This window comes from Drosophila melanogaster, chromosome 3L, assembly GCF_000001215.4.
Source record: "Drosophila melanogaster chromosome 3L".
NCBI classification, from domain to species: domain Eukaryota; kingdom Metazoa; phylum Arthropoda; class Insecta; order Diptera; family Drosophilidae; genus Drosophila; species Drosophila melanogaster.
The window spans coordinates 20,621,585-20,647,365 of record NT_037436.4 but is presented as its reverse complement, the minus strand read 5'-3'; the positions used below and the strand labels follow the sequence as shown (position 1 = coordinate 20,647,365).

Sequence of the window (25,781 nt, the reverse complement as noted above, 5' to 3'; positions counted from 1 at the left end):
CTAGAATCTATTCAATTCCAGGGATTACTAGACCCGGCGAGGACATGCAATAAATCGTATTTATATTTAACTCATTTACTTGAATCTAATTATTTCGCTTAGCTTTCCAACCATCTGAGGCAAAATCGAATTATATTAAAGAACAGTTTCACAAATATGAAAAAATCGCTTTTTGTTTGTTTACACATACATTTAGCAAGAGTATTCCCAATTTCTCTCGATTTTTTCCTGACTTATTCCGTTTCGAGTTCGAGTGTTGGCTTTGCCGGCTGATTTTGACGTTGGCCCGCAGGAGTGCCGTGCAAGTTGGTTGGCAATATCAATCAAAAAAACGAGTACGAATCCGCTTGCAAAATTATTTAAATTTTGAAATGTCCGAAACGAGCAGCAAGTGCATTTGAAAGCGATAACAAAACAACACACACGTCAAACAATACACAGAAAACAGAAAAATCAAAGTAAAATGAGCGGACGAGACATAAAACAGGTCTTGGTGGGAATCCGTAAACGAAATCCCCAAAACTGGGATGGGATGAGATGAGATGAGTCTGGGGAGCTGGTGCGATGGGTTGCTGCTGTGTGGTCCTCAGCTGGGGTCTGGGTGGATTTTCTTGGTTTTCTTGGTTTTAATTAACAACTTTACAGCACATTTCAAGCGGTGAAACTTTCGGGGCGTTGAATGCTGCGATCCGCCTATTAACATAAGACGTTCGATCTCCAGTCGCTCCTTTCCTATATGGCAGTCGTATAAAATGCACAGTGAAAATTAACACGCTTTTCGGTTCACGCCGCATCGGAAGTCTGTCAGAAATTCGGGGACCCACCACAGCGTTTGTCATCCAAAATATGCAAATTGATTTCATTTTTTTTTTTCATAAATACATATATAGGTATATGGGTATATATTCCCTGCGATTGCCCCTCATTTACGCATCTCATCTCATATTTGTTTGTCAAACTCATGATTTTTTTACGGGTGTTACCGATTTATGCGGAAATGTGATAAAGCGTTGTTGGTGTCTCTACAACTTTAGACTTTATGCTTGTGTGAACTAATAATTGCCTATGGCTAATGCCCCAGAGGAGGTCATAACTATAAGCGAGAAACATTTGGGCTAACTGGAACTAAAGGTAGTTGTTTAATCTCATTTGGCGGCGAAGCGATGGAAACATAGGTGCTACTTGTGCGGAGGTTATCTTAATATTGAAGGAACTCGTTCAAATTCATAAGGATTATAATTTGACTGCATTGAAATCCCCCCATGAATTGATAGCCACCTTGCAAGGCTTTTGTAACCATTTATTCCGTTTCACATTTTGCCACCCCAAATCAAGTAATCAGCACCTTTTTGCTTCGACGCAATTCAAGTCCGGTGAAATGAGAACCCTGCCACAAAAAACTGAACCGCACCTTGCGACTTCGACTTACTAGCATAATTACAGCTAACCTGAGGAAATAACAAAACCAAATATGACGACGGACGTACTGGAGAAGCGGTCATAAATCTCGGATCCCATGAAACGCAGCAAATTAACATTATTAAAACTTGGTTTTCGACACAGAAAACAAAGCGAAACGAAAGACAACGAAAAAATCAAAAATACTAAACAAATAATATCTTATTTGGTCTGAACTAGTGACGAGAAGTGTGTGTCCCGATTCCAGGTGCTAAGTTAGGAAGTAAACGTTGTCAAAAGGGAAATCAACAAAACAAGAAACCCTCAAAAGTGAATGGAGAACACGAAGGCGCCGCCATCGATGTGAAGAGAATAACTTTAATGTTCAAAGCTATTCAAGGAACTGAAAGGAATTAGGATTTCTCACCAGATTGTATACCCGTAGTCCACGATGGGATTTACGTTACGATAATAAATCAAAACGAAATCGATGAGCAAAAGACACCAAATTCCCAATGCCCTAATTCATTTTTTATTGAGGTGCACTGGCAGAGTAGAATGAATAATCAATAATCAGGCACAGTTGGAAATCAGGACACCCATAAAAAAAACCTTCAACCGACTCTCATCTAAATAAAATTTAATGTTTATATGGCGCGCACACCTCCAATTTATGATCGACTCGGGAGTGGAGGACTTCGCTCGCAGGAAAGACAAAGAGTGTTGCCCTAACAATGGCAAGTCCTTTCTGTCTGTGCCTCCCCGCTCCTTCGGCATCATCTCCTGGCTTGTTTGGTGGATGATAAATTGCTGCCGTGTGTGAGGATCCCTCTGTACGGATCATGGATACTCCATGTCCTACCTCCAGCAATTGTTATGATTTGTTTGTGCCTTTTTGGGAGCAGCTGTACCACGCCCGTTCGAAACACATTTCGGGTACAGTCCGAAATGAATACAATTCAATCACGAGTTCATCGCTATTGATCGGCTGAAGCTTACACTGAAAAAATCTTCAGGTGGATTTATTCTTTTTTTGAAAATGAGATATTTCAGCTTTATTTAAACACTCTTCTATTTAAAGTGGCTTATTTATTATTATTATTTAAGTAAAACGTTTATTAAGCCAGCAAAGTTAAGATGTATTTATTAAAGCAGAAAGATGCACATTCTTTGTTTAATTTTTTTTTTAAATAGGAACAAATTTTGTATCCTTATTTCAAGTGTAGAATTATAAATACCTCATGTTTTCGGTTGCGTTTTCACACCTAACTGTAACTTATCTGGATCGCCATCGATCAGGAAGTCCCGCATATTGCATTTGAAATCAGGCTCACCCCGAATCGAGTCCGTACTAATTGCACGAAACAAAACCCCAAAATTAATGCAATGCATTGTGATTGTGAGATTCAACACGATTCCAGTTAGTAACGCCGATTAGGATCTGCCAGTGGCCTCACGCACGGATCGAGGACATTAATGTGTCAACATGTGCGACGATAGGAAGCCCAGCCAGCCAGCCACACAAAAGGTGCGTTCACAGTAGTCCGGACTCGACAACTCGACTAGTTCCTGGTAGCAGGACCATGGCTACCGATAAGGATCAGGATACGATTCGTGCGAATGTCGCCCAGGGAGCCCGGTGCCCGATGAGGAAAACGACCACAACAATGCACGCATAATGAGCAAATCTGGTTGAGATATCAACTGGCATATGGGCACCCGTAACATTAAAATCTTCAACTTCGAAAAGTACGTACGAATGGTATCTTTACCGTTAATGCCTTTTTGCATGCTACATAAATCTTTGAGAGAGAAAACTTCAGTTTTATTGCCCGTATGCAAAGTAGGCAGTAGACTCTACATTTCCCGAGACCCGACTGACCTTCAACCCCTTCATTTGCCTCTCAACTGCTGCGGTTGACCGCATTATTGTCTGAAATAGAAAGGGTTCCCTGGGATAACTTGATTAGACGCAACATTCCGTTTGCTCCTTTGGCGAACATTATTCTTGATTAAGTCACATTAATTATGATAATGATGGCCCCGAAACGAATCCCGGCACAAAGGCGACAATCTCAGACAATGGCAATTGAAATGGGAACAGGATATTATCTGGCACCCATTATATGAAATAACGAAAGAAAGGAAGTCAGGAAGCCAGGACGTGTGCGCAAATAAAAAATAGTGCGTTTCGGGCGCGGAGCAAAAGGTAAAAGTGTGATAAATGTCAATTTCCTGCTCAGCATTTCGGACACGCTGATGACTTCATCAGCGCGATATCCTCATGCGGAAGTTATCTAATAACCGGCCGACTTTCGTAATCCTTTTATGGAATTAATCAAGTGTGGCCATGACAAAGAATTATAGATATTCCAGCTGTCCTTGGGGAACACGCAGATGCAAAAGAAATATATATCTTTTCATATGGCTTAAAAATGCTAGAAATTGATTGACTTCATTACAGAAACATAAGTTAAAAGTGACTAAAAGGATATAAGGAACTTTAAATATATTACAAGTCAGTTTTTAAAACAAACATAAACTTTAGAACAATTGAAGTACAAGAAAGCCGTATAAATGCAATGAAAGTTCAAGGAATGCCTCAATTATTCAGCTCACATTCCGGGCAAGAGACATTCATAAATTATCCATAAACCAGTACAGCAATTGGGCATAGGAATAATCAAATTTATGGACATTGATACAGTGCAATGCCTTGCATCGAAAATAAACAATTTTTATAGTTTATGTGGTGTTTGTCGATGTGATTTCCGCTCGGGAACAACCTCAGGTGGGCTCTGTCCGTCAAAATGTTCGGTTTCGGTTACGGATTGGGTTTTCGGATTCAGTTGCAGTTGCAGTTGCAGTCTGCATATTAAAACAAAAGAATGAAAATGCAGCTGCCTTGCAAATGATCCTCAAGTGACCGCAGAAGGGCCCAAATGACAAATGGAAACTCCTTGAAAATCTTGAGCAACTGTCACAGCAAAAAGAACTGTTGGCAAAATAACAATTAGAAAACAGTTGCAAAAGCTGATCTGTTTTTTGCGATCATTAATCATGCAAAAGAGCAGACATTCGTACCCGCAATCCCTTGATCGATTTGAATTGCTCGAAATCTCAACTTCCCGCCGAGTGTCATTAATAATGTCAGAGTTTTGTAGTTCAAGAGGGTCCCGCCATTAACGGGTTAGCTAAATAAATAACGCTGGCTGACAAGAAATGCAGATCTGTCGCTTTGAATTCCTAATCAAGTGTCATTAATCACGGGGTCGCTTTGATTTTGGCATACGTTCAAGGTGACGGCACAGCACAATTGCCGCCTCTGGCTCTTTTTCCTCACGTGACATTGGAAATGCAATTTTCCGGCCATACCACCCCGCAGATTTTCCCTCCGCCAAATAGCCACCGAACCGTGCTATTTGCCATGCCAAAAACTCGAATTCAAAGGCATCCACATGCAATTTGCCGTCTTGTTGCTGCGAAACTAGAACACGAATGAGAACTTTGTATTGCCATTATACTGGCTGGCTTTGTTTGCCCTTAGTCAGAGACAAAAAAAAGTACTTTTATTTAGCAAAACGAAAAGTATATACGCTTAATTAGGAAGCAAAATATATATTATTTAAAATAATAAAAAAATTAAAACGGATTGAAATATATTAAATGAAGAGATTATTTAATAAGATACTGCTAAGCCCACCCACTGAGAACATATTTTTATGGAATGAAGGACATTATACAACATTTTGTAAAAGAATATTATATCTGACATAAATATTTTTCACAAGATCAGCATAAATATATTATTAAGACCCAAGTGGCAGCTTGAAACCTTCCGATAAAGTTGATGTAGCTTTTAGCACCAAGTGTGTAAAATAGCCCAGAACTTAAGGTCAATTTTAATTCCGAGGCATTGAACTTGTTGTTGTAGTTGCACTTCGGGGGGTGGTAGACTAAAAGAAGGTGGAAAAGTGGAGGGACGGGGAGTGACCTCGCCTTGGCTTCGTTTCTGTGATTTTGGGAGCCAGAGAACTCGCAGAAAGGCATGCAATTAATTCCTCAATGGCTGCATTGTTGCTACGTGTGGAGTTCGGATCACAAAAACAAATGCCATAAGATATCTCATAGTTACACAACGCACAAATGCGTTAATTAACTGAAATATGCAGTGCCCACTTGCTGAAAAGGGAAAACATTGGCAGAAACCGAAATGAACGCCCCTCGCAGCAAATAAAAATTTGTTTGCCGAGGGCTCGATGAACCCAGAAAGGCAGCTATGCCCAGATTATTTATGATTTTTCGCATAAATTTACGCGAACGCTCGTAAAAATACGTGAAATACGACATTTTGAGTTCTGTGAAAGTGTAACAGACTCCGACCCCCAGCTTAAGATACTTATAGCCACAGATCTGGCCAAAAATCAGCAACGCAAAGCTCAGCAGCTCGCCGTGAACAATGTGGCAGCATTTGCGTGATTTGTGGCTTTCAGAGCGTTAAGACCCGGCAACAATGTTGCTAATAGACCTGGTCGAAAGCCTGACGAGGAATCCGCATCTAGGCAGCCGAAAAATCCCAGTCAAACATGAAGTCCTTTCTCACGGCCTGGGGACTTCAGTAGAACAAGTAGCTAAGCTTAGAGCATGTTAAACAAGTCATTACACCTCTAACAGAATCTCAGGACTGCTTATGTGAAATAACAAGATGGAAAGATAATTTAAACACAGAAATATAGAGAAGGAATTTGCAGAGAGGAGATTTATCCTTGATCAGGACTACTAGCCGATCTGGCCATATCCTGTTCGTCTGTCCATCCGTAAAACGTCGAGATATTGGCAACGATAAAATCTAGATATTCTAGTGTCGTCTCCGAAGTTAAAGTTTGTTTCAGAACATGGTCACGCCCACTCTAACCGATCATAAGGTTTTTGATATACAATACAGTACTTATTATTATACAATACTTGCCAGTTTCTATTGATAATAATGAAATAATAATAATAATTAAGCCTTACTGTATCAATTAGATCACCTCTTTAGAAAGAAAATTAAATTTCGGTGCTTGCAATACAAATGTTTATATTTTTAAGGTTTTACATAAATGGTTTACAGTCGTTCTAGTAATGAATGTTGTAAAAGATTTCTGGTCGCAAAATTATTATAAAGTGATCTCAATCATCCGCTAAGTCACCTACACCCACTGTGGCTTGTGGAGGAGCCGTGGTGACCGCACTAAAGGGTAGAGCATGCTGAGTGGCGGATGCCCAACTTCTCCTGGGAAGGATCCTGCCAAAATTGAAGTATTTCTGCCGCAGCTTGTCCTTAATCTCATCCTCGTTCATAATGGCACTTGCCTCGCGAAAATTGAGGAAAATTCGTCCCTTGTCGTCGGTTTTAATGGGTAAAATTTCGGTGCAGACATTACGGGCTTTGAGAAGGAAGCCCTCCTCTTCCAGTTCACCCGCTGCAGATGGAGGTCCTCCGGCGATATTTATTAGCCGATCTTCGGGGAGAGCCACACTGTCCAAACGAGAGTCCATTGACAAGGATCTCGGTGGCTTGGCGGTGCTCGGGTGGTTTTTCTTCTTTCTCAGGCAAAAAGGATCCCGATCACTGGCTTTTACATACTGGACAACCGGACGATTGACGCCCCACTTTGGTCGATCGTCCATCTTATTAGCGTCCTTATCCTTATTTAGGTTCCTTTTCAAATTCTTTTCTTTGTCTTTATCCTTACTTTTAGCCTTAAATGTGGTTGTTGTGGTGGTGGTTGTAGTCGTTGTGGTCTCATGATCTTTTTCAGCAGTTGATTCCTTTGCGGGTTGTGTCTGAGATTTCGATGTCTGTGTTGTGGTAGTGGTAGAAACCTCCCGTTTAAGCAAGACCTTGTAGAAGTTATCGTGGAACAAACAGAGATCGCAATTGAGGGGTAACTCTGTTTGGGTCTCCACGTCCGCTTGGTGACCCACCTCATGATTATGTTCACCTCTGTCATCTGAACTATTCGAGATGCCCAGTTGTAGAGGTGTCTTCAGAGGTATCAATGCCAGTTTATCTGTTTCAGCTATTAAGACTGGAGCCACATCTACCTCTAGTGAATCTGGAGAGAAGCACCCACTGGCTGTCACCAAATCCGTTCTCCCAGATCGTGCAGTTGTCAGTGGATCCTCCTCCTTTTCCGCCTGGTAACCATCCTCGGTGTAGATGGAGGTGTCCGTACGATGGGTCATCGTGGCTTTCGAATAAGAGCCCGGTGTCTCTGGTGGCTTCTGCATGGGTGGTTGCATAAAATAAGTGGCTATCTGAAGGTTGCCAATGGCATTTTGCAGCCCAAAAATATCGCTGGTAACGGGCAATGGAATAAGGGTAGCTGGTTGCATCAGCAGCGCCACATTCTCCTTATCTTCCCCCAGGAAAGTGGTCTGTACTTTGGTTTGGGTTGGTTCTTTCGGGTCCTCTTTTCTGGAATCCCTGGGTTGCTTAATGGGTTTCGTGATGGTGCGCCGAAGGTTGATGGGGGTACCTATAAGAACTTTTTCCTCTGACATAACTGGAGGTGCACCACGTGGTGTATTCGATGTCTCTTCCTCTTGGGATGGCGGCTCTACTGCCCCAGATTTTTCCTCCGCATCTTCTTCCTCCTCCACGGATTGAACTCTAATTAGCTCGGACTCATCCTCTTCTGTTTCTTGAGAAACTTTGGATGGCTGGCGAACCATTCGCCTTTTTTGTCTTTCCATTTTGGCCGCCACTTCAGCTTTCTGTATGGCATCCAGCATTACTTGCTGTTTCTTCTGCTGGGCCTCTTCGCGTTCCTGAAGAGTTCTTCTCTCAAATTCCAGACGCTCCTGCTCCAATTGCTTCTGTCTACGGATGCGCTCCTCCTCGATCTGCTCCTCCTGTCGATGGCGTTCATGTTCCCATTTCCTTATCAATTCCCGTTCGTGAAGTTGCTTTTTGATGGCATTATGGTACTCCGCTGCCTTGCGTCTCTTGTCCATTCTCTCGGCCAGTGTATGAGCATCTAGAGGGGCATTCTGCCCTCTTAAGTAGGTTGAGGATGACTGCATTGATTGTACATCGTCCTCACTGTCCTTTAGATCGTGCATTCCGCGACTTAGCCATCCTGGCGGCTGCTGGGCTGCCTGATGGCCAGCTCCACCATTAAAGTTGGCCCAGCGAGCCCTCTCCCTCTCGTGCTGCTCATGGACAAAGAAATCATTCTGGTCCGGATTGCCAATGTGCACCTGATAAGTATTCGAGGTGGAGACATCGCGACTCATGCTCATGTTCGATGAGCTTGGCGGTGCAGGCATATAGCAGTATCTATAGAAATGGAACAAATGTATTTTATTTAGAAGGGAGGTTGTTATATATTATGATCAACGTTTTGTACCGCAAACAGAAATCAACTAAGATATGAAAAATTTGCATTAAAGATTATAGGCAATAAACCTCATGCAACGAAAAATAAACTAATAAAGCTGGTTACCCAGTTAAATTGTTTCATGGTTAATTACAGTTAGCTTGTTTGTTTAATATGAGATTGGGTCACTTGGTTACTCACCCATCGGCCATGTATCCATCGGCGGCGAGTGGTTCGTATCCCTGCCCTGGCACACGTCGTCCCTTGATGGTGTATATCTTACCCAGTGGATTTCCCGGGGGTGGTTGATGGTGGGGCAAGGGCATAGGAATCGGCGCAGGAATTGGTGCACCTGATGTGCCCGCCTGTATCGATCGGCGGAGGCGTCGGCACCCGGCCACGCCCCCTCCCACAGCGCCCACACTTCCGCCATCCAGGACACTGGCACTTCCCATGCCACTAATGCTCTCGATTTGACTCGCACCGTCGTTGAACCAAATGTCCGGGGTATGGGGATTCTTGGGCGTATCGCTCAGATAGCCGGATGTGTCCTCCTCCTGGCAACCAGGAGGCCCCGGGGCTCCACCACCTCCACCAGGCGGGTTACCAGCGCCTCCCGGGGGATTGTTTAATCGATGTGGCCCGTTGCCGGGATCAATGTCAGTTGGTTTTCCCGTCCTGCTGTCCTGGTGTCTCACCCTCTGTCTAATCGCTGGCAAACTGGGACTCCGCAGGCGTTGCTGTTGCTGCTGCTGATGTTGCTGTTGCTGCAGCAAAAGTTGCTGGTGTTGATGCTTCAAATGTTGCTGCGCCTCCTGGCGAGAGTTCTGCATCCTTCCCTTGGCAGTTTGAAGAGATGTGGGCACTAGTTCCGCATAGCGGGCAGGATTCTGCATCTGACGAGAGGACATTCCGGGTGCATAGCTTCCTCTCCTGGTTCTTCGATACATGGACTCATCCTCGTCCTCAAAGTCCGCATCGGCATCCCCATCCAAATCGTCGATGTACCGCTCCAACTGATTCATATAACCCTGATTGTCCTGGCTATACTCCGGCTGGCGCAGGATCAATTGCATATCCGGACCTGGCGCTCGTCGCGAGTGACTCGAAGTTTGATTGGAGGTCGATGTTTGACTGAGATCCAGGTTGGAGTAGTATGTGCGAATGGAGGTGCGTTCGATTTTGTGGTGCGAGGTGTGGTGATGATGGTACATCTCATCCATGCGCGCTATTTCCTCTGTAAAATATAATATTTAATTACTGAGTATACATTTTATGGATCCTGGCAGACCCACCCCTCTCCTTAGCCCATTGCTGCTTCTTCAAGTCCAACAACCTGTGCGTTTGCCTGGCCTCCGGTCCCGTAATCATGTCAGTTCATTGCACTTCCAATTCGCAGACTAGATATAAAAAAAGCCGAAATATCAAAGGTCGGCTGGAGTCCTAGCACTCGGTGAAGCACCACACCAAGGCTGTGCAGGAGCTTCACTGAAATTCCTTCGAACCCTGGGCTCCGACAACCGAAATTCGATTTGTTTTGCATTGGAATGACGACGGGTTGTCCTGGCAACAGCAAACCCCACTAAAGCAGTAAACAAAGCCGATTTTCGTACCTAACTGAAAAGGTATCACAAATAATATATAATGTCTACTATTATATTCTAAATATTATCTTTATGTGGAGCCGAGAAGTATAAACTTTGGTTACCGAAAGGATTCGAACATAGTTTGCACTTTGAATTTATGGGGGTCTTAATGATGCTGGCATATATCGCCTATCCTTTACTCCAATTTATCACACCCTCTTGCATTGAATAAATTTTTAAGGGTAAGGTATTACAAAGTCGATAAGTCAGGCTTAACCTTCCTTTTTCGATATCGTATGGGGGGGTTGTGAGTCCTTGCACTCGCTTTTGGCAGTGGGTTAATGCAGTCGGGTAAACTTGTTATGTGGGTGGTGGGGCGCCAAAGACTGAAGCCATCATCGCGTGCCCTATGTCTGTTCCAAAAATACACACTCCATTTGCTGTTCGTTGGTATAAATTAAAAGGACAACCAAGAAAACAAGGAAGACTCTGTCGACAGAAGGTTCGGGGCTAGGCTGAATTTCTGGCTTGGGGTCTATCGATTTTCCATCAAGGGTGGACTATCCCCACACGCGTGAGTTCAATTACCGCACATATAAGGAAATAGCAACAAGTTACCAGGCGGAATCTTTAACCTTCGGGCTGGCGTAGGTGTAAAATGCAGAACGATCGTCCTTCGTGGTTGGCTTTTCCTTGTCCAGATTTTCAGATGCCAGTCTGACCATTCGATTAGCGGGCGACCAACCTACCCGAGCTCACAGAATTTATTTCCCATGGTCAAAATAGAAATGGCCAAAAGATAAAGGCCACAGAAATATCTCATAACCCATTTTCCATAAACATACAGACCACAGAGCCAGATCACTGTGGTGTGGTGTGGTGCGGTTGCCTTCTGCCTTCCTTTTGGCTTTCTGACTCGGTGGTGCAGTGGTGCGGTGGTGCGGTGGTGCTTTTGGGTCTGTTTTATACGCGTGGGCGTTGAAATCACTGCCAGTCAAAAGGTCATGTTATGATCTTGAGCGAACTATGTGTCTAAGCATGAGAGCATGGGAGCCCGGACCCCAAACCGAACCGAGTGCTGAGCACAAGCGACTCAACTCGAGTCGAGTGGAGAGCAAGGCCCAGACTCAGAAGACAGACACCCAGCGAGCATACTGGAAAAAATGGTTTTAGTGCACAAAACAACTTGTCTTACACAGCGTAAATCATTAAAATTCCATTCATGTGGCACAACAAATTTTAGCACCTTAAAAATCGGCATTTCGACCATCTGCAAATGAAACTTTTTTGTAGAAAAATAAGTTTTAGTTTGAAAAGTTTTTTTGCAAGTGCCGTCGGGAGCGCGTTCAAGAAAAGGAGCAGCTTCGGATCAGGCCAAAAGCAAAGTTGGGGGTGTTGAGGCACAGGAATGGTGGGATGGAAAGGGGAGGGAAGGGCCAGTGCCAGTGCCACAGACGGAGACGGCAATCAAGAAATCCCACTTGATACAAGTGCATTTATAAGACATTATAATGAGTTTTTATAAACTTAAACAGGGTCGCCAGCGAGTGCGGCCCTAGGGCGTCACTTAACTAGACGAAGTCCCCCAAGATCCCAGCCACAGCTCCCTCGCTCTAGATGATCTCGGACATTGATCATGATGAAGATCATCAACAGTCAAGATCGCCGGGGATCATAAAGATCATAATTGCTTATGCAGCTGGGTCAAGAGTTGAGGCGACCCATCTTCCATACGAACACATGTCACCACCACTTGGCGTTTTTCCCCGGCCAGTCCGAAAAGAAAGTGATCATGCCAGGAGGTGGAGTGATGATCGGCTCGATCATGTCCGCTGCCATTTAGGCAGCAATTTCCATTCATCTTCCAGTCGGTCCAGAGATTTTCACTTGTCCGCTGGCCAGCGGATTGGATCCGATCGGATCGGATCGGTTTGGGGCGGGCAATCAATTGAACGATCGCGCTGATCGCGCCGGATCGCGTCGTTTTGCTCGATCGCTCTATTCAAACGATCGATGTATCATTTAGCGTATAACCCCAATACACCTATCAATAAACAAACAAGCCAAATGCCTAATAATTGTAATTTTCCATATTTTTGTCGAGTCTACGATCGGAGACGAATGCGATGAACTCAAACACGATCGGGCCCCGAAGGCAAAGGAGCCGTTTAAATGGCAAATAGAGAGAGGAATATACACATGGACAATTGAGGTTGAAGTAATAGTACTTATGAATTTAAATTTGAAAAATGTTAGAATTTAAAGTACTTAAACAAGACATAAAAAGCCCCAAAGTATAATAGAAAAATGCTGTATTTAAGTGCATATTAATCAGTTTGGTCTTCGAGCCAAACAATTTATTTAATCCCGGTAATTTATATACTGATCTTTTACTCTCAGAAAATAATTACTGTATTGATTTAAAGGAGCTCCGTCTATTCACGACTATTTTTCTGTCCTCGACTGTGCGTTTTTATTGATGGAGCGGGAGAGCATTAGACCATACATATTGATCAAAATTGATGATGTTGACACGAACTTTGAACGACTCTGATCGTCGTCGGCTTTCAAGGGTTTCTCAAGCGATTTTCATAAGTGATTTGGGCAACTCGTGTAGCAAACGACGACTCTAGGGTTATTCTCAAGTGAGAGTATCGCTCAGTACAAGGGTATTTTGTATTTTGCGTTTTTGGGCTGCTGAAACCACTTGAAATGGTTTTCACAGCCAAGATCGATCAATCGTTCCAGCGTTGTAATGGAGCTAATTTGTGAGACGGGGTCCAAAAATGACATTTCGCTTGGCATCACTATGAATTTCGAAATTCCGAACAGGTTGGCTGTCTTTTCGAGAACTTAATTGTTAGGCTCTCGAAATCAAACGCCGTAGAATTTTTGAGATACAAAACAAATAGTTGGGAATTGCGTTTGCTGCACTTTCGATCGCAACTCACACGAAACTTGGCTGCCCAAAAATGGTCACTTGGCAGCAATAAGACGAAGGCCCAGCGTTAGCGCCAACAGCCAACTGTCAGGTGTTTGGGTATCTCCTCCAACTTTGACTTTAGCTTCGTCTCCAACTTCGATTTCGATCCATCCACTCGCATGTGTGAGCCACGAGTCGATGGTAAAAAAGGAAAAGAAAACAGGGAGTGTGGGTATGATAACTTTGCGATTACTTTTGCCCCAGCCTCCAGAATGAATGTTATACGATAAACTAAAGAAGTAGATGCTAAGGCCATAAATAGAAAAGAGTTTTCTAATGTGGGAAGTCAATTAGCCGTAGTTATAAGTTACCTCTTTTCTCTCGTTAGATGATCATTTTTAGAGATTTCTTCGGTTGAAATAGTGCTTTCCTCACATAACTCTAAGTGAAAAGATTTGCTTTTTCGCACCTGATAAATGCAATTCCAAATCTATGGAATATTATACTCACTACAAAGCAAGCCAAATGGAAAGCAGAAATTTAAAATCAATTTAAAATCACTTCACTTTACTTCTAATACCATAAGATATCAGATTGGTAGAGTATTCCAGACTGCAATCACTGCACTGACACCTTCGTTTATTTCTCTCCCATTACATTTGCTGGTTGTCCTCGTAGCTGACAACATGTTACACTTTGGTCACTATAATGAGCCGTAATTAGTGACACCGCTGTATCTGCGACTAGTGCGACTCCAATTGCGACCGACACCAACTGCAACTGCAGCATCCCAGCAATGCGACTGCGATCGATCGGCTGCGTGTGAAAAGCTGCGCGCTTTTTGATAATTGCCACCGAGCTGCGTCCACGTCTGCGTCTGCGTTTCTGGCCAAGAAGCCGGACACGTTGGTGCCTCGTGGATGGCCAAGCAGCTGGAGAGTTGAGGAGCTGGAGAGCTGATGACATGGCCATGCGTCAACGTCGGCTTCGTTGGCGGCGGTAAATGTCAGAGCAAATGAAAGGAAAACTGATTACGCTTGACAAGTTCAAATTGTTTAGGGACAGGCGACATTAAAGACTGAGAGTAAAAGCCTCAGCTGTCAAAGGTTTTTTCCGTTCATTTTTATTTAGCTCCCCCTATTTTCATTTCTCTGGTGCTCATTTTTTGGCGAAACCCTGGCCAGCAATTTCCCACCAGAGAGGTTGGAAAATCTTAAAATGTCCACTGATTGCCGCAGCTTGTTGTTGTTATGGCCACATGCATGGTGGTAAAGGCCTGGCCCGAAGCAGCCTGGCTTCAACTTTGGCTAACGGTTAATACAGTCCATCATTATCAGAAATGCGTTTGCAGCTCCCAAAGCCAGATCTCTGGCTAAGGTCAGTTTAGAGACCAAAAAATTGTTGCCTGCAAAGTCCATGCCCCCACCCCCCACCTTAACCAAAAAAAAAAATAAAACAACAAAAATTCTCACAAGGCGCTGGCTGCACTGGAAAAAATATATCGTGTATATACAGTTAACTGCATTATAGGAATCCAACATATATATCACTTTCGTTAGAAAAATCATATAAATAGAACATTTTTATTCCGAAGGGTACATCTTATAAAAAGTTATCAACCTTTCCACCCTTTAAAATACAATTGTATAGACCCACTCTTATACAAAAATGTATAAGTTTCTCCAGGTGTTGTTCTGGACGGCTGGTTCCTAGGCAGAGAAGAGCTTGACTACATGAAACAGGTGTGGCACGTCGCAAAAAAAAAACACAAAATAAAAAAAGGAAACTGGGAGGAGGAGAAGTCTGCTGCCTGTGATGCTGCTACTCTAGCTGACTGGACCAAGACTCTTGGCCCAAGGAGTGTGCGAGTGTGTGTTGCTTTTGGCCAGGTTAGAGCTCTCTGAGGTTGGCGACGCTTTTACCGCACGTTCGTTATTTTTGAGGTCACAATACGCTGTTTGCTATATGCTGCACAGGAAGAAGGGTAAATTTGTAGTTTATAGTAGTGGTATCTTGGAATATAATGCAAATATAGGTTGATTGTTTTTCATATGTAATATGTTTCTTTTCTGACCATATCGTATAGATAATTTCGATTTTCATAAGTCAAGCTATCGTATTTTTTCTCTGTGCATGTGAGACAGCGACTGCGAGTAGAGGTCCGCGGGTTGATCATTGCTGGAAATCTGCGGACTGGCTGTGTTTGTTTGTCGCCTCTAATGAAACACGCGACATGGGGAGAAAAGGAGACCCATACACACTCATACTCACACTCGCACACTCTCAACTTTGACCCGGGTCAGAGGGCAAAGCCGGGCTTGAAATTAAAAAAGATAACTCAGATGCGAAAACAATTGATAGGCACAGATATTAAGCTTTGACAGCAGCAAAATACGATAGATAGACACAGCCCGATAAAGTTTGACTTGCGTCAAGTCAATTAAGGTTAAACTGCCGAAGAATCTCATAGATTCAACATCCGAGGAGATACGCAGGTGGAATTGCCCTTAGCTCCGAGGTGAGAACTCTTCGGTTTAACGAACTGCCCGGAATGAAAACATTTATAACATATCAGATACATATGTGCCAGTATAAGTTGCGTTGTATGATTGATGGCCGAGTGCATTGTGCATGGGTTTTGAGCCAATTTATAACAACAATCGGGGGATTTGTATGCCGCCTGTCAATTGGGAATCAAAAAGCGTTGTATAAAAATCTCGAACGATCCTTTTGTTTGCATCGAAAGATCGCTTTGATTGGGCGTATTTATTTTTTGTTCCGCCGATCGTTGAATGCGATGAGTAATGGATGGAAAAGTGGATGTATTACCAAAAACTCAAGCTGTGCGAAAAAAGAAAGACAAAGCCATAAAAGGAAGAGCCAAATCGAAGGAGGGCAGTGCCAACGACACTTTACACCTCCGATGATCCGTCATAACTTTTAACACATGATATAATTTTGCATGGGCTGTCGGCCATGGCTTGATTGATGAATGTCCTTCCACCACGAATCGTCCGTCGATACCCTCCAGATCTTGAAATTAGTACAACAAACTCAACGTAACTGTCAATGATCGGTAATTGGATTTTCAATCAAACAGAAACTCGTTTTGAATAGCCCCGAAAAACTTCATACCCTGTAAGTATGGGCTTGAAAGAGGTTTTTAAATTTGTGCATGCGCGCATACATTGTGGCCAAATATTTTATTGAATTTATATGATGTATGAGGTTCTAATATGATGATTCCCTCTCATCTCCATACACAAAAAATATAATCCTCATTGTATAAATTATTGCAATCTAGTTTTTTACCAACTAAGCTCACATAAATAGGAAATTGCGGCCAAGAATTGTATTTATATGCTGTAGGGTATGTGTAAGTCGAATCTTTCTCTCTCTCTCTCTCGTCCCCTTCCACTGTTTCGATTTGTTTTACAAGCATATCGTGAGCTCCACAAAACACTTTCAACAATAAGAGGCCAAGAAACAACCGAAAAAATATTATTCGTTAGCACTGGATGATGCACCGCAATGATAAGAGACTTTAATTGATTAGGCTTTTGTTTCTCCGTTGATTATTGAAACTATTTCACTGCTTTTTTCATATTCCCACGCCGAAGCAGCGAAAGAAAAAGTGTGTGATTTATTATGCACAAAAGGGAAAATATATCGGCCGCGATCTTGGATAGCCAGTTGATTTTTGGGCGGTCGTGTAGCGAGATCTTGTGGCCACTTTTGTGGGTCAGCGGAATGCGGAAATTTCAACGGTTGATCGGCTAATACGCAGGTGTTGGGCTACCGCCCCCTTGCGAGAAATATGATCCATGAGCGATGGAAATAAATCCATGGCATGACCTCAGACATCAAACTTCGACATTCGACATTCGAGAAACTCATCACGATGGAGCTCATTAACAAGAAGCTCTGGCAGCTTTGCGGTATTGTGAATAATCCCCAGTTTATTAATCAACGAAAAACTGTGTGAGTTTGTTTGATTGCAAATAGACGATGATGCTATTATAATGATCGCACTATTAGGGATTACCAACAGCTGACGGCAGCAGAAGCCTTTCGGCCGCAAATCGATGATCGAGACCCACAGCGATGTTTCCTGCACTTCCTGAAACTAAATGACGATGACAGCCTAATTTCAGGGCAATTAACCAGGGGATGATCGGTAGCCTAATGACTGTATCAATAGCCTAAGGACCGAAAAACCCGAACTAACTACCATTGGCAATTTACGATCGCTCTGCTCCTCTTGACCATGAAATCGACCATATGTCGGCTGTCTTTTCGTGTGCCTAAGGGAAATTTTGAAAATTCGTAGTTCCTCTTTTTCGTATTTAGCCAGGAACTTTCTTTAATCGCCGGACAGGAAGTTTCCAGATCGTAGTTTTGGAAAATTGTTGACATGTGACACGACTTAGGGTTAAGGCGAGGGGCTCTAATGCACATTTAAATAAGCCTTTTGTTGGCACACATTTTCCCAAACGACGAGTGTTTCGAAAATCCAGCGACTTTGCTAAGTACACACGCACGAGGACGAGGATTTAGGCATTGAGGACCAAATAATATCTATGGCATCCCGATTTGGATTTCGATGTACCTCGGTTTCGAGCATTCAGTTTGCATATTTGCCTCAGTTCAGTTTATTCCTAATTACATGCGTGAGCGCCCTAAATGCGCAAAATGCCGAAAGGCAAATATTATTGCTTGTTTAGGCTGGGTCGCCCCGAAACACCGAATGACAATTGCTGTTTACATTCATGATTTCTGCATTATTTTCTCAACTAAACATGGAAATCTTAATCTGCGACACACGCTCTTTTCATCATTTGCGGCTTAGTCAGGTTTGTTCTTTTTTCTCCCTTTTTAAATTTTATGATTTTCTTCTTTATCCATCAAACATCTCTTTTTTGAGCCACACCCCTGCCTTTTCGGGTGGACATAATGCATTTTTATACTCCAGTGTTGACGGCTGTGGGCGATCTCAGGAACATCTGGACGCAGAGCCTCCGAGTTATTAGTTAGGAGCAGGAGCAGGAGCTCCGTGTGCGGTCAGGCTAATTGAGTGATCAAGCGTGAGGGCCAACAGTTAGTGCCGATCAAGATCCAGAAGGGTATTCGGCAACAGCAGTATTCGGGCGGCTAAACTGCGGCTTAATTGCCAGTTTTGTTTCGGAAAACTAACAAATTTTGACAGCATCAAGATTTAGTTCAGTACAAATGGGAGATAACATGTGGAAAGGAGACCCTCAAGCATTTATATCTTTCAAACATGGGAATAGACTTTGAAGCATTGCATTTTAGATCTGTGTAGTACCGAAACTAAAATAAACTAATCCATATTGATCTATTAAAAGGTGTCGACCTTTTTATTCGAAATTTTTGACCTGCGGCTTTAAAGTTTATCTACCGATTAGTATGTTTTCATATCAAGTGCAGTGGAGAAATCGTTTTTCTGTATTTCTGTACGTGTTCATATTCGACATCGAACAATTAACCCCACAATCGCCCGATCGTTTATTTTGCAATTATTGTCTATATAATATACAAATATATTGATTGCGTTTTTTTTTTTTTTTCTATTAGACAAACAGCCGACACACCCAAAGTGCATCTATCGCCATCTTTTCAGCTCAACACTCGGCTCGAAGTCGACGTGGACTGTCATTAACAACGTTTAGCGATTTTAGCACAATTTGCATTAACAATACACTGACACACACGTGCAGATCTACTCAATAATCAATATTATATGGAGGCATCAGATGGAGAGCCTTCAAAAGTGCGGAGTTTTGTTTGGATTTCGCCAGGCGAAGGCATACAAAAATGGAGCTACGATCGATTGCCACACAAAACGCTGCAAAAAACTGGGGAGTTTGGAGCGATGAGCTGCATCACGATTTAGCTATGTGTGCACATATATTCTATAGGAAAAATCTTATTAAAATTTTATTGCAGCAAAATGGAAAACTGAAAACTGGCATCGCCTAAGCTTCAGCTAAAAACGGAATTCGTGCGCATCAAACAGCTTCAGTTGAGGTTTCTGTGTCTTTTGTATGTAGCGGAACACCTGCTCGGATGCGAAGTTGAGGTTTCTTTAGCTACGGATACACTTAGAGAACATATGGTTAGTTTCAAGTACATAAGCCTAAAAGGACATTTCAAAATGCCGCAAAAAAACCAAAACTTAAATCGTGCTTGATCCAATCCCGGTTTAAGGAACTTGGGCTAGGAATAATTAAATATCTTCTCCAAGTTTTCATCGACTAGATTGACCAATTGTAACTATTATTAATTTAATATATTATGGCTAAGAAATCAAGATGAATTCTTGAATTATGAATTCATGATTACACTTTTATTAAATGTTTTATCTCCACACAGTCCATTTTAATATAAAGATCTCATTCATTTTTAAAAACAGACATTTCATTTTATTTATTTTGTAATTACAATTTAGTGCTTGAAAGTAGTTCATTTTTTAAATATTATTCTCATTTATTTTCAAGTGTTCGATGGCGTCCGGCGCAACCGCAGCTGCCGAGCGGTGTGTGATGCATCAGAGTTGGAACTGGCTAAGACGACTGCAACGATCCGACGACCTTCTTACCGCCCCGTCCAAACAGAAACCGCCCCATCGGGCCAATTGTGCTGCAAACGCGCGGCGACCTTAGTCATTTGTCAGCTCGAATGGGCAAACTGGCAACTGGCAACTGGCAAGCGGCAACAGGCAACCTGGCTAACTGGCAACATGGGAAAGAGGCAACACAATACTCCGCATTGCCATAATGCAGATGCCACTGCCACTGCCTTTGACTTGCCACTTTCCTGGCCGACATTGCCTTTGTCTTGGCCCGAGTCGTCGCCTGGCTAACTAAATATCATTGGGTCAAGTTCAGCGCAGGCTTGGTGGAAAGGCGAGACAATCCATCTATTAAATTGGATTCCAATTCCAGTGTGGCAGCGGGAAAATTGAAAACATATTTTATACGATTTTCCCCCGGCTAATCGCTAGCGCTTTGATTTATACATCTTCACAGTTTTATTGTCGGCACGCAGTCAACGCCCCATTCCAGCACCCCGGCGCAAGTTCATCTCTGGGTCTTCGTGTCATGGTCCGAGATATATGATTCATTTCAAAATGATTTGCTATGCCACGGCCGGCTTGGAGGCAAGGGAGCTAACCCAGTGCAGGTGCCTGCTGCCTGGTGGCTACATCGCCCCACTTTGAAGTTCAGGCAGGTTGAAGTCATGTCCTCCTGCCATCCCGTCCTCCCAGATGCACCTTGTGGGCCTGGCCATTTTATTGCCCATCTGTTGGCGTTGGCCGGCTACTTTCTCACATAACGCGGCCATGGGAAATGCGGAAAAGCTGCCATCGTCGAATTCAAGATGCTCTGTGAGTGCTGGGTGTCAAGTTCTGATATGAATTTATTCAAATCTATCACAAAAATCTTAACTAAGAATTCATGCATCTAAAACATGAACAAATGAAGCTCGTATAACAAATATTTTGATTCAAGTGTAATTTGTACATGTTTTATATTATGTTTAATAAATAAATCTTTTATTTTCTTTTAAATCTAATCTAATAAGGCAGTACTTCTACACCAAATCTTTAATACCACTCCTACCGAGATTCCGTGCCCCTCTAGTCTCCACCTGCCAATCGCTGCGATTCCAATTAAGAAATCTTGGACTGGTGAACTGAATCACCCACTCGGCGAATCCAGAAAACAGAAATACAGAGCGGGGCCATTCAGGGCAAGCGTTTCTCGCAATCAGCTGTGAAAAATCGTACTCCATTTATGACCCACTAAAATGTGCTTCTTTCACAGCATCAGCGGCTGCAGCATTTGTGGGACCAACAAATCGACCAACGTGATGTTATGAATTTAATGTATGTCCATTATGCATAAATTCACGAAATTCCGAGGAGCGGTCAAAGTGAGGAGAGTGAACCGAAAGCTTTGTCTTTCTGGAACACCTTTCGGACCGCTACAGCTCGGGTTAAAAACCTTTCGCACCTGGTGGAGGGGCAACAACAATTTCATAGTCCACTTGGCTGCAAGGTGTTAATAACACAACAACAAAGGCGTTACAATTACACATTGAAATCGGTCCGAATGGACAGAGTTGGGCTTTTCTTCGCCCCTGATGTGTGATGTCAACTTCGGGCAGGTTCCCACCAAATCCAAGTCCAAGTCCAAGTGTGTGGAACAATTGTTAAATATGGCACTTTAAGTTCGACTCGTTCACATTTTACGGCCACATTTGGGAAAAATCTCTTCTCGCAGCGGAAAAAAGACAAACTACAACAATGCCCGACTTTTGTGCACGCAACGAACTCCAGAAAGGGAAAAGCTAATGGCTGGTTTTTAACAAAACGGAAGCTGTTCTCGGATAGCGCATTATGTTGAGATATATTCGTAAACTGGTACGGCCATAAAGTGTAGGATTAATACAGCTTCTTTGGGCAGCCCGAATTGTGGAGCAATTTGTTTGGACCACTTCCACAGCTGATTGATATCGCCCTAGGGCCCCGACTGATCTGCCAATTTATCACTGTCCACGATTTCACATGGGGAGTCGGGGTCCAAATTGATCATCGCGCAGTTCGCTCCATTGACAATCATAATTCATTTGATTAAATTCAAATTCGCGTTCGTAGAACGGGGACAGGGAGCAAAAGCAACCGACTAATGCGAAGTGACCAAAAAAAAAAAAAAAAAAACAAATATAAATATACATGGAGAGATATGGTCAACAGTTCACATTTTTCATATGCCGAAATTAACATTTCTGTTTTCGTTAATTTTGGCATGTGGCGACCCCTAAGGGTCAAATATGATTTGGTTTCAAGTTTTCCAAACTCTTCAAAAACAAATCGATACCAAAAGCAGATCAATGATCTCATTTGCATACTTCTCCGTCCGCATAAAAGCCATCCGAACGGAAAGCTGCAAACCGAAACCGAATTCCAAATAAACTAAAACCACTGAGGCTGCCAAATGTGAAACATGCAAAGAGCATCGGGCATCCAACTGCCGCAAGGTGGAAATCAATTTTGGTTTCTTTCGTTTCTTTGTTGGCTTTCAATCAAAATCAAACCCGGTTGAGAAATGAATTAGGGGTTCTTAAAATCGTCGACGAAGTGCGAATGCTCTGAAACCATTATATATCGAAAGTCTTTGATTCCGTTCTGTATAATTGTCTATTTTAGTCCTTTAAAAGTATTTGTAGCATGAAATTAACCTTATTTGTTGTACACAATTTGAACTTGTACATATGTATGTAGATCCTGAACCCTGAATACTTGATGGTTAGCTTAATTTTGTCAATACCCACATTGCGAGAGAGTAATTTGAAGACAGAGTTCTGTCGAATCGAAGCCAACAACAAGGCGAATTCAAATCGAACGCATAAATTAGCCAGAAATAAGCGCGAAAACGTGTTTTAAATTTTTGTTTTCATTTCACGCGCTGCCTGAAAGAATGAATCGAACCAAAACCAAATCGAAATCCGAAAACCGATAACCGAAAACCAAGCCAAAAACCGAACCGCCATCCGAATGAAATGAGACGAACAGCTAGCGGGGAGCACTCATGTCAGTATTTGTCAAAAAAAAATATAAAAAATATACAGCTACGATTGTTGTTGATTTTGGCAGTGATTAATGCATTTATAATTAATTTATTGTACACGCAGTGCTCACAAACCGAACCAAAGGTAGCCTGGCATGACATAAGTTTTTCCTTTTCATTCTTTTTTTTTAAACTGGAGCTGCCAACTGCATCATCCAACCTAAACTGGATGCCTCTCGAGCGTATGGACACAATTTGCCTGTAACCTAATTTCAGCAGAAATATTTATATTGATCGAAATGGGCCCGATCATGCTGGGTTGGAATACAAATCGAACCGGTGATTGATGATGTCCGATTGTCAGGACGACTTTAGTCCATTTTCATACACATTCCGCTCCGAATTTACCGATTCCGCATTCTGCAAGTCACTCGAAGTTCGAGTTTCGGCGGCGGCAAATGGCAAACGAGAAATCCCGGCAAAAGTCACATACATTAGAACGCATTAAAGTGTAACCAGAAAGGGGCGAAGCCGCAGCGGAAAAGCGGAGGAAAAGAAAGGCGTCGAGAGAGGAAACCGCTCGAGCATTTCCCTGCTGCAATTGTTGCAATTGTAAGGCAGCATTTTCGTGAAAATATACACCGGGCGAAGTATATTATTATTATTTGTATTATTGAACAATAGAACTCGTAGTCATAATTCAATAAACAATTATGATTATTAATAAATGTACTTTAATAAGACTATAAAATATAATTTTGATTTTTAATTTTCATATTCTAGAACATACTTTTACATTTTTTTTCAAGTGTAGATTAATAGAAAGAAAGCAGCGGGAATGGAGAATCACCATTTAGTCCCGGCTGTGCACCCATAACAAACAAATCAAGAACAAACAATTGTCGGGGATAATCTGTTGCTCACCAGGGATTAGCAGGCACTACCTAGCCCCTTTCTTTTCCCGCATACTCCATCTCCTTCTGGCCATATGCAAATGCCAAGGACCAAAAATTAAAGCGTGAACATTTGTCTAAAGTATCTGGCTGAGAGTGCGGGTGCACAGGAAACCGCAATCGGAAAACCGCAAGCGAAAAACGAGAAAAGCGAACTCCTTCTGGTAAGGGCCCTTGTAATGGGTTTAAAACACCCCATTTTTGTTCTGAAGGAAACGAAAGAATCAGAGGCGTTTCCCGACCGAAGGCAGAAGGGTTACCCTTCCCAAAGAGCATCGAACAGGATGATAACGAGCTGCGGGTTTCCACTGTTTTGTGCCCTGTCGTAAAACAGCAAATTGGATTAACTTCTGTGACATTTTCCTACCGAAAGTCAAAATGGGATAAGACGTTGTGCGTGGAGAAAGTAGGAAAAGTGGGAAAATTAGTATAGAAATCGTATTGAGCCACGAAATAAGCTGGCTTCACGCCCATTGCAAAATGCAAAAGGAAAATACTTACATCTGTAAAATATTTCATTAAGAAAGTCTTTGCCGTGGCAAGAAGGGCTATTGTTATGGGAAATGAGTAATATCGATGGAACAATGCTGAGAACATGAAGTATCATTAGTAGATCACAATCAAAAGGAGAAAACCACAAACATTTCATTATTGACATTGCATTTTGTTATAAGTTTGACTTAATAAGATTTGTTAGTTCATGTTCATAATATTTCAACATATATCCCATTATAATGGTTGCTCCAATACAATTTTAACAATAAATCTATTTACCAGTCTGATCGGTTTTTGTTGTGAAACCTATTTCCAATCGAAATAAATGATCTAACTTATGTAAATTATCCCATATAATATTTTGAATATAACAACGTGCAAAGAGCTAAGAGCTGTGGGTATGAATATTCATAGATCTTAATGACCGATACTACCAACGGCAACTATTTACCAATCAATTGATATTATACCGGCGACTGCAACTATTCAATTTTGTGGATCTTGGGCATAAAGATGGCTAATTATAATTTATACTTAGCGATTACCATACGGTCGAGGTATAAATTCCAGAAACTAAGCTATTTATGATACATTAATCCCGCGGACGGCATCTGGAAACTTGCGGATCGGCGAGTTTGTCTCTCTTTCGCACTAGGGGGCGCCAGCTAACAATGTTAGTAATATCGTAAAATGTCTTATGGCTATCAACAGATATCGCATTTAATGATCGAAACTATGACAGCTTGACAACTGCCAAACGGGCGAAAAAACTAGTGGAAGATGCAAAAAAAAAGAGGAATTAGATGCAGACCGTTAGAAAAACTCCATCACTCGAGTCTTACGTACTCCCCTCTCTTTCGGAGACACTTAGTCCCTCTCATTCGCACTTTCAGTCGAGATCGCTGGAAGTGGGCAATGTTCGATGGACTTTTGTTGAGTTCAGGGGAGGTGGGTGGTGGGTTAAAACTCCCCGATCGATAGACCACGCCCACTGGCAAGCCGCTAATACGATTTCGATGGATGCGTCTGTGTGAGTGATCGCTCTCATTGATCGCTCTCGTTTGCATGGGTAGCTCTCAGCCAGCTGCTCTGCATTGGTCAGCGAAACGAGAACATATATGCCGGGTATATAACTCGCCCGATGCACGGGAGATGGCCTTATAGTCCGGTCTCGTTTTCGCCCACGGCAAACGGGATCGGCTCGTTTATCTAAAACACCCGACGACGACTGCAGCACGATCCCGTTTTGCGCTGGTGTTAGTGGATTCCGCTCTCATGAGCACGCCGCTCTCTTTACCGGTTGTCTGTGTGAGTATACTGGATATAACGGTGCTCCGATTGTGTTAATCGAGCCAATCAAATGTGGTAACGAATTCTTCGAGTAGATATATTCACGAGAGTGTGTGCCCTGTGAGTGAAGCACTCAAAAGCCGCACAAAATGGTGAGCGATTGAGAAAAACAATCG

General features: G+C 42.6%; 1 protein-coding gene and 5 long non-coding RNA genes across 7 annotated transcripts, besides 1 other annotated feature; 2 read left to right on the top strand and 4 right to left on the bottom strand.

The window, feature by feature from the left end:
• Window positions 1–6,159: 6,159 nt before the first annotated feature.
• Window positions 6,160–6,252: a mobile genetic element.
• Window positions 6,253–6,455: 203 nt separating this feature from the next.
• On the bottom strand, window positions 6,456–10,167 carry CG13251 (uncharacterized protein). The gene is made up of 3 exons (NM_140989.2): window positions 10,061–10,167; window positions 8,967–10,002; window positions 6,456–8,725 (listed from the first exon to the last, which is right to left on the bottom strand). The coding sequence occupies exons 1-3, from the start codon at window positions 10,134–10,136 to the stop codon at window positions 6,571–6,573; spliced, it is 3,267 nt and encodes a 1,088-aa protein (NP_649246.1). The 5' UTR covers window positions 10,137–10,167; the 3' UTR covers window positions 6,456–6,570.
• Window positions 10,168–12,714: 2,547 nt separating this feature from the next.
• On the bottom strand, window positions 12,715–13,194 carry lncRNA:CR44682 (long non-coding RNA:CR44682). The gene has a single exon (NR_125023.1). It is a non-coding gene; the product is annotated as a long non-coding RNA:CR44682 (long non-coding RNA).
• A 687-nt stretch (window positions 13,195–13,881) lies between these two features.
• lncRNA:CR44681 (long non-coding RNA:CR44681) lies at window positions 13,882–14,346 on the bottom strand. Its single transcript, NR_125022.1, has one exon. It is a non-coding gene; the product is annotated as a long non-coding RNA:CR44681 (long non-coding RNA).
• A 4,521-nt stretch (window positions 14,347–18,867) lies between these two features.
• On the top strand, window positions 18,868–20,786 carry lncRNA:CR44683 (long non-coding RNA:CR44683). Of its 2 annotated transcripts, NR_125019.1 has the most exons (2): window positions 18,868–19,410; window positions 19,793–20,786. It is a non-coding gene; the product is annotated as a long non-coding RNA:CR44683 (long non-coding RNA). The 2 variants fall into 2 exon arrangements; NR_125020.1 differs by lacking the exon at window positions 18,868–19,410 and having other exon boundaries at window positions 20,309–20,786.
• lncRNA:CR44680 (long non-coding RNA:CR44680) lies at window positions 19,742–20,765 on the bottom strand. Its single transcript, NR_125021.1, has one exon. It is a non-coding gene; the product is annotated as a long non-coding RNA:CR44680 (long non-coding RNA).
• Window positions 20,787–22,874: 2,088 nt separating the features above from the next.
• Window positions 22,875–23,515, top strand: lncRNA:CR44684 (long non-coding RNA:CR44684). Its single transcript, NR_125018.1, has one exon. It is a non-coding gene; the product is annotated as a long non-coding RNA:CR44684 (long non-coding RNA).
• The last annotated feature ends 2,266 nt before the right edge of the window (window positions 23,516–25,781 follow it).

Bases quoted from the DNA above. Each gene is read 5' to 3' on its own strand.
- CG13251 (NM_140989.2), bottom strand. From the start codon at position 10,136: ATGATTACGGGACCGGAGGCCAGGCAAACGCACAGGTTGTTGGACTTG. The intron at 10,003-10,060 runs GTGGGTCTGCCA...TATATTTTACAG, and splicing joins GCAATGGGCTAAGGAGAGGG to AGGAAATAGCGCGCATGGAT. The intron at 8,726-8,966 runs GTGAGTAACCAA...CCATTTCTATAG, and splicing joins GATGGATACATGGCCGATGG to ATACTGCTATATGCCTGCAC.